Source organism: Rattus rattus, chromosome 7 (genome assembly GCF_011064425.1).
Source record: "Rattus rattus isolate New Zealand chromosome 7, Rrattus_CSIRO_v1, whole genome shotgun sequence".
In the NCBI taxonomy this organism is placed as follows: Eukaryota; Metazoa; Chordata; class Mammalia; order Rodentia; family Muridae; genus Rattus; species Rattus rattus.
This window is the reverse complement of record NC_046160.1, coordinates 13,032,618-13,041,582: the sequence shown is the minus strand read 5'-3', so window position 1 is coordinate 13,041,582 and position 8,965 is coordinate 13,032,618. Positions and strand designations below refer to the sequence as shown.

At 37.5% G+C, this 8,965-nt stretch overlaps 1 protein-coding gene and 1 pseudogene across 1 annotated transcript in view; one reads left to right on the top strand and one right to left on the bottom strand.

Moving 5' to 3' along the window:
* Positions 1–247: 247 nt before the first annotated feature.
* Positions 248–8,965, bottom strand: part of Hnrnpll (heterogeneous nuclear ribonucleoprotein L like) — a 30,815-nt gene continuing 22,097 nt past the window's right edge. The window contains exons 9-13 of the mRNA XM_032908841.1: positions 6,759–6,880; positions 5,180–5,381; positions 3,921–3,978; positions 3,734–3,832; positions 248–1,279 (exon numbers count right to left, since the gene is read on the bottom strand). Coding sequence (XP_032764732.1) covers positions 1,224–1,279; positions 3,734–3,832; positions 3,921–3,978; positions 5,180–5,381; positions 6,759–6,880 — 537 coding nt within the window. The 3' untranslated portion in view covers positions 248–1,223. The remainder of the gene's footprint in view (positions 1,280–3,733; positions 3,833–3,920; positions 3,979–5,179; positions 5,382–6,758; positions 6,881–8,965) is intronic.
* LOC116906335 lies at positions 4,690–4,786 on the top strand (annotated as a pseudogene).

The window sequence follows — 8,965 nt, the reverse complement described above, 5'->3', positions numbered from 1 at the left end:
CAACAACAACGCCTTTTTTTTAAAAGACCTAAATAGAACTTGAAAATTGGAAAACCTATTTAATAATCTAAAACTCATAAAACTGCTTCTGCTAACTATGGACTACCCAGAGTCTACACAGATAAAACATATTCTCTCTTCTTGTAAGTGGAAAATGAAGTGACTACACCCATTCTCTGGTCTTATTAAAAAGGTGTGAGCGACATAACAGCCTTAGTGTGATTGCTTAAAAAGAGAAAGAAGCCAATCCAGAGGGAGAATGTTTAATAAATGGTGTTGAGACAAATAGCTGTTTTGATCAAAAATAAAATTAATTCTTAAATCTTACACCATATAGAAAAATACATATATTATGATGGATCAAAGATTAAGAAATAAAAATGCAAATATTCCAAACTCTACACACAATTTTGGAAGGGCCCACAAGTTCTCTGAAACTCATTTATGGAACCCAGGTTATTATATAGAAGAACTGTTAATTTTAACTTCTATAGTATTAAAATATCAATGTCAAATACTATATGTACTTTTAAGATTAGGTCACATGCAAAATAATGAAGATGAACACATTAACTTATTATTATAACTTTATAAAACCTCCAAACTGCAACTAGGAACAGAGGCATGTCGATACAAATGGATGATGACTCTTTAAAAGAAACACACCAATTTGAGTTTGAGTGCATACAAGGATGTTCATGTCTATTAATCCTTTTAGAAATCAACATCAGCTAAACCTGTAGTTCTTGAAAATCAGCATATGCAATGTCATTCTCAAATTTGATTAAAACAATAAATACAAATTATATTTAATATGAGTAACTGTGACAGACTCAATCATCTATTGTAGGAATTCGGTAGTAAAAGGCAAAACTTTCACCTGCATTCATCTCATACACAATGGAAAAACATTTGCAGATAATTACCATTAAGAATGCAAATATATTTTACCATGGAACAAGATTCGTAATAATGTTAGAAATCATACATTTGTATAACCACAATGAAGCTGCAGACGGTCTACATTATGGTACTCTATCTTAAGGTGAAAACAATATTTACGTTAACAACAAATTTACTTGAGGCAAAATATGTTTATTACAGAACAGGATCTTATAGTAGGCAAGGCAACATTAGATCAACCATTTTAGATTATCATGGATGAAGTATAGCTTTAAAACTGTAATAAAGATGAACATAAACTCTAACATGCTCTTCTCTTCTTATAAATGGGATGACGTAGAAAAGCAAAGCTTCAGTGTATAGGGGTTGGAACCATCTGTGAAAATTGAAAAAAATCAAAGTTAATAATCCATCAAAATTTCAATACCACTTTGAATTAGTAAATTATTCTACCATTTTACTATTGGTAATAAGAATACAAAGAAGAAAAACTTTTAAACATTTATGTGTATGACAGTTTTGTCTGTAGTTATACCATCACTGTGCATGCCTGGTGCCCCTCAGAGGCCAGAAGAGGGTGCCAGGTCCCCTGCACTGGGGGTTCAGTGAGCTCCTATGTGGGTGCTCTTACTCTCTAAGCCACCTCTCAAGTCCCAGCAAGGAAATTCTGTATGTAAGGTAAATTTTAACTGTCCCTACTTAACAGACAGTAAGCTCTGTAAAATGATCTGTCTGCTACTACATTCCTACTGTTCTAAGCACTAAGACCATACTCGATTTTTCAAGTGAACTAGTTCATCATTAAAGATCAATAACATCAGGATAAAACAGCTGTCACATCACTTTAATAGCGTATACTGCCAATGGTACAGTATCTTGGTAGTAACTTAAAAGTTGAAAACTTTCTATAAATTAAACCATTTGACATTTACTTCTCTATATTTCAAGGAGGTATTTCTCTTAAATTTTAAGGTAAATTTCAACATATACAAAATACTACTAAGCTTCTGTAATTTTCAATACTGGGCAGTATTATTTTTCTGCTGGCTCTCCACAAACATTTGGGTGCTATATTTAAAGCATGTTTCCACATATAAAACATTCAAGTAATTTTTAAAAACCTTTGTCCCTCCCTTTTTATTCAATAAAGTCTGGCGTTTATGTTGCCCAGGCTGGTCTTAGAACTCGTCAGCTCCTAACATTCCTGCCCAGTTTCTTGAGTATCTAGAACTAGAGGCAAGTACGCCCAATCCTGTGGTGTTGGTTTCCGTTTTCTGTCACCACACTCACTCATAGCTGCTGCTGCTATTATTATTATTGTTATTATATTATATTACTATTATTATTATTTTGAAATAGGGTCTCATACAGCCTAGGCTGGCCTCAAACTCTTGATTCTCTGGTCGCCATCTCCTGAACATATTAAAACTACAAAATGGGGCTGGAGAGATGAGCCCTGACTGCTCTTCCAGAGGTCCTGAGTTCAAATCCCAGCAACCACATGGTGGCTCACAACCATCTGTAAAGAAATCCGGGGGTTGGGGATTTAGCTCAGCGGTAGTGCGCTTGCCTAGCAAGTGCAAGGTCCTGGGTTTGGTCCTCGCCCGAAAAAAAAAAAAAAAAAAAAAAAAAAAAAAGAACCGATGCCCTCTTCTGGTGTCTGAAGACAGCTACGGTGTACTTATATATAATAAATGAATAAATCTTAAAAAAAAAAAAACTACAAACATACTACATATAGTTAGTTACTTTCATAAGACAGAATTTAAACATCATTTAGCTCCAGGATCAAAGTAAATTACGCCACAGAGTTTCATCTGTTTATAGCACAGTAGGGCGGTGTGATAGTGTTTTCTCAGCTATCGCACTAAAGATGCAGGAGTCAATGCTGTAACACTGGGCAGCGCACTGTAACCACCACAGGTGGCTCTGTAAACACAACCTTTAAGAAGGTTTAAAGGACAATCCAGCAACATTTGGTCAAAAAACACACATTAATGTCCTGTCCTAGGGTTGGGGATTTAGCTCAGTGGTAGAGCACTTGCCTAGGAAGCGCAAGGCCCTGGGTTCGGTCCCCAGCTCCGGGAAAAAAAGAACAAAACAAAACAAAACAAAACAAAAAATCCTTAATGTCCTGTCCTAAAGAAACTGACCTGTACACTTTAAAAATGCCAGGTCTTAGCCAGGCAGTAGTTACACAAGCTCCTCACAGCTGGGTGCAGACAAGCTCCAAGCCAGACTGGTTGGCCTACACCCTGAGTTCCAGACTAATCAAGGCGAACAGTTAAAAACCTATCTGCACCCCTCAGACCAGAGTTTGGTTGAAGCCTACACCAGCTGAGAAACAAGATTTCCAGTACAATCAGTATCGCTGAGAAGGTTATTGAAGAGAGAATTCCCTCACATAACCATGTTATGACAGCAACGAGTCAGGCTTAAGGCCAAAATTTATGTAACTTTGGGTAGAGTCCTATTTCTTTCCCCAACCACTTCCTGGCAATCTCAAACAAGACTAGTAACTGTTTCCAGTGAAAACACCTTACCTTCCTCACATCCGGGACCTTTCACTGTAATCCTGACTAACCTCCCTATGGTTTCATTTAGTTCTCTGAACACCCCTTTGGAGATAAACAGCTTCAACCCCACCAAAATCTGCTACGAATCCTGTCCTGTGTCAAGTCAGCACAGAGCTGCTTCTCTGAAGAAGCACATCACCTCCCTGAGCACTCCTCACTCTCCTCTCAGGAGTAGTACTGAGAGCAGTAGTACTCTGCTTCACACAGGCATGGCCGCAGGTATTCCTCAAGGCAATGCCTACTGGCTCCCTTACTTGGGACTCGGATCTGGTAGTGATTGAGTGCAGTCAGAGCTTCCACAGCATCAGTTTTGCATTTCCACTCTAAGAGCCCAGACAGAGTTTTCGCAGAAGCTAAAACAAAACAGACACAAACCCAGTGATTAACATGTCAGCAATCTTCCCAAAAAACTTGAAAATTTCCCAAGAGATGCTCCCTTACCTTTTGCATCAAACACTTTATATTTGATGAATGGAAGAACTTCATGGTCATTACACAACTGCCAAGGAAAGGTAAAACTGTATCAGAAGCATAGTTAAATCAAACTTTTTAAAAAAGCTAGCTTTATAGTAGCATTTAAGTCTTTAGTATTACATGAATTCATGTATGTTCAGGTTAACATCAACTTCTATGAGAAAAAAAACAGTGAAATTTGAAACTATGTAAATAATTTCATATATAATAAAACAGATTTTTAAAGTTATAATACATTTCTTCAGACTTTATGAAGCGCCATTTGAATACTAAAGAAACGCCAGAAAGTCCATTGTTCCTGAAGTGTGACTACAGTTACGGTGTGAGGGAGCACACAATTTCATTTATTGGTGAGATTTAAAATAAGCTTCCCCTTGCTTCTGGCTTTGTTTTTGTTTGAGTCAGGCTCCTGCTATGTAACCCAAAACAGCCTTAAATGCAAGCCAAACCTCCTGCCTCTCAGCCTCCTAAGGGCTAGCACTAGCACCATCCACCACACTCAGCTAAATTAGCTTCTTCCACCTACCTTTAATACACTACCTTTAGGTACGTGTATTAAAGTAACTTTGTGAGGTAAAGAAATATCAACTTAATTCCAAGTTCCCAAATGATTGAGCTATAAGGCAATAGAAGAGCAATAAACATGTAGGCTGCTGGGAAACAGACAAGAAGATCCTAGAAACTTCTGGTTAACCAGTCTAGACAACTGGCAAGTTCTAGGTTCAGTGTGTAATGCTCACTTTAGCAATGCATACGTTAAAATTGGACACAAAGAATTAGCACGGCCCTTGCCCAAGGATGGCACACAAATACATGAAATGTTCACCTTGTTTATTTAATGGGGTTTGTTTGTTTGTTTGTTTGAGATAAGGTTTTTCTGTATAGCCCTGGCTGTCCTGTAATTTGCTTTGTAAACAAGACTACGCTCAAACGCAGAGATCTGCCCGCCTCTGCCTTCCAAGCGCTGATATTAAAGGCATGCACCACCGCCACTGGCAAAATGTTCACACTTTAAAAGCAAATTTAATTAATATACACAAGGTGGAGATCAATAGAGGAAAACATCCAACACTACCAACCTTTAGCCTCATACACACAAACCCAAACCAAACAAACAACAAAAAGCAGGGTTTTTGAAAAATTTTAAAATGAGGCTGAACTATGAAATATTACATAAACTTAAAACACAGAGAGCAGCCTTCTATACACTTTTCTTCAGTGCCTACCTTTGTGAAGGTCTCCTCTGTGACGCACAGTGGAACATTGTAATAATGCAGCACACATGAGGGTGGCTGGATTATATTCTTAGAAGCTTGGCCAGCACTTGTAAAGCGATTATTTTTGCTCATTGCAAAATCTTTGTAGCTGCTTGTGCCATCCTCTAGCTCAAATATTTGACTGGGAACAACTGAATGTTGTTTAGACACACTGAAGATTAGAAAAGAAACACACAGTATGTCTTGTTAGACAAAAAGCAGCAGGTAGTCACAAATATTTCTATGAATCAACAAAAGAAGGTGTTATGTAAATTTAGTGCAGGTACCCATTTATCCAAGGGGATTGGTCCAGGAACCCCAACCCCCCTGTCATGGAAAACAAACAACAACAAGACGCTCAGGTGCTACAGCATGCATGCTTAACCTATGCACGTCCTTCTGTACTGTTTACTCTTTTAGTTTTGGGGGTTTTTGTTTTTGTTTCTGAGAGAACTGGGCCTGGAACTCACTATTTGACTGAGGGTGACTTTAGCTCTCTGACCCTTCCGTCTCCATCTCCCAAGTGCTGGGATTACAGGTGTATGCTGCGATACCTAATTTTATTGCCTTCTTTATAATGCAAATCACCCCTATAAACGTTTAATATACACAGTATACTAAATGTATATATAGATGTATATATTATTTAAGAAATACTATGTTTATGTTCTGTACAGATACAGTTTTTCCCTCACAGACATTCTTCAATTATGGATGAAAGAAATAATAGGTACAGAATACATAAACAATATGCATTTTGGGTTATAACCAACCATTTCTATATTTTAGTTATCAATTGGAAAGAAAATATATCAAATATATCCTCGCATTAAGAACTTATCTGTCTTAACATTATTTGATGATAATGAAAGTACACACTAAGAGATCTTAACTTGAAAGGTGGCTCAGTAGTTAATTTTAAGCTATTGCAGAGGACCTGAGTTCAGTTCCCAGCACAAGGCTGACTGGCTCACATCCACCTATGTTTCCAGCTATAGGAAATGATGCCCTCACAGGAAATGATGCCCTCTTCTGGACTTTTTGGGCACTTGCACTCATGTATACAAACATTTAATTTTTTTTAAAGGTTTATTTATTTATTATATTTAAGTACACTGTCGCTGTCTTCAGACACACCAGAAGAGGGGCATCAGGTCTCATCACAGATGGTCGTGAGCCGCCATGTGGTTGCTGGGATTTGAACTCAGGACCTCTGGAAGAGCAGTCAGTGCTCTTAACCACTGAGTCATCTCTCCAGCCCCAAACATTTAATTTTTAAATAAAAAAATACATTTAAGGGGTTGAGGATTTAGCTCAGTGGTAGAGCGCTTGCCTAGAAAGCGCAAGGCCCTGGGTTCGGTCCCCAGCTCCGAAAAAAAGAAAAAAAAGAAAAAAAAAAAAACATTTAAAGTTAGAAGTTATATAACCTTAAAACTTGTTGCCAATAATGATATTAATACATATATACTCAGTTTACCACAAAATACTCTAAAGTCAACAAGAATTTCAAAATATTCTTTAACATTTATAACTTAAGACAAGTAATTACCAAACATTAAGTCTTTTCCCAAACAGTTTGACATTGTTAAGGTGTGTGACAGCTCTTTCCACAGCATACTCGTCACCCATTTCTACGAGTGCTGTGCCAGGAATGGTCTTCATAAACTTTACCTGCAAACACAAAAATGCCCCCAAAGATCATTTCTTAGAGTCTTAGCCTTAATCCGTAAATCATGAGATAGCAATCCCTCTACTCCAGACTGCTGCAATAAGATGAAGACGACGATGAAGCCCTAGGTAACTTAGCCTATTTCGTCTATATTCATTCAACAAATATTTGAGTGTCTATTTTGATAAGCACGGTGCTAGGTAATAGTAAACATAACCATTTTCACCTTTATATTGAAGTAAACAATTCAGAAATGTCAAGGCAATAAAATACCTAGAGACAGCATGGTAGTGGGAAGTGCAATGCTGGGCAATTAAAGCAAGCAGTAAAAATGAACGCTTGCACCTGCGTCACCATTTCTCTATGTCCAGTGCTTCCAGTTTTTAAAAGACACTCTAGCACTCTACACCATACCTGTACTGAACAAACCGGTGTACCAGAAACTTTCAGCTTTACTGGAAATCAGTGGTTTTGCTGTAGACAACACTTTATCCCTTGATTCAATCCAGTAATACCCTAAAAATCTAACTTGTCATAATTATATATATATCTATTTAAGCGTAAGCTAATGTGGTTCTTCCTAGCACCTATATAGTAGCTCACAAACCATCCAGAACTGCAGTTCTAGGGAGTTCATTCAGCTCTTCTGAACGCTACAACATACACACATGTAGGCAAAACATTCACACACATTTTTAAAAAATTAAGTCACTGCAAAAGTTTAAATATGAATAAAGGATTATGATGGTTTGAATTTATATCGCAATCCATCACTAAACTCTATTAGAAACTTGGGGGCTGAAGAGGTGGCTCAGCAGTTAAGAGCACTCATTCACTGCCGCCCTCCCAGAGGACCAAGGTTAATCCCCAGCACCCACATGGTAGCACACAACTTTCTCTAGCTCCAGTCCCAGAAGCCTCTTCTGGCCTCCTTGGGTACCAGGCATGCAAGTGGTGCATAGACACACATGTATTAAAATACTGAGGCAATATGAAATGAAACAGTAGAATTAGCCAGACAACATGCCAAAAACTAAATCATGAGACAATTCTTCACACCAAAGACAGTTGTTAAACTCCCGGAACTTAGTTGTCTGCTCACCCTTACACCTACGTCTTTTTTTCTTCCTCTTTTTAGTCTAATGAAATGATGGAGATAACTCTTGTCTAGGACTCTCAAGAGCTGCTTATTAAGGCTTTAGAATTAATGAACTAAGAACTAGGAACACCAAGTTTTTAAGCCATGCTCCCACTCCCATACCAGTGACTCACAGATTTATACTTTCTTACCACTAGGGAAAGAACATTAAAATCACTTACAATAGAGGAAAGTAACATACAATACTGAAACATTCTGTCAAAGTGGGTCAGCTTCAGATATTAACTGAGCTCAAATAAAAACACAGTGTTCCTCATAAGATTACTGAGGCTGGCTCAACAGTCAATCCTTGTTCTTACAAAGAACCTGGATTAAGTACTAACACATACGGCATGTGATCCATACCATTCCTAACTCCAGTTTCAGGGTTCCAATGCTCTTCTGATTTCCATGGATACTAGCCACACATGTGATACACAGGCATACATGCAAGCAAAACACTCATATACATATAACAAAAATATAAAATAAAACTCATATCATACCATTTAGAAAGCAAGTGTATAACACTACTCCTACCCTCAAATCAAGCTCTGAGACACATTTACAAATATCTAGCTCCAAGATATCTCCAAAATATCTTCCAAATTCTATAGTTTAACATGTTAAATGGTAAAACCTGATGAAGTGATCAAAGGCTTTCTTTGCCTATTAAAGTAAAAACATGCTAAGTTGAAAATGAACTTATTTTAAATACCCAGTCTGCCCAGTGCCATAGCTTGGCTGACGCAGCATACTGTAAAGAATCAGTATCCGTTTTTTGCTTATGTGAGAATAACTTAAGAGTCTGGGCTGTCACTGCTTCTTAGGATTACATTAAGAATATTACACACATCGCTAGTACAGTAAATTTAAATCTAGAGTATGATTTTTATTAGATGTATCACGTTCATAACAGAAAGTAGAAAAACCAGGAGTCAAACTACTG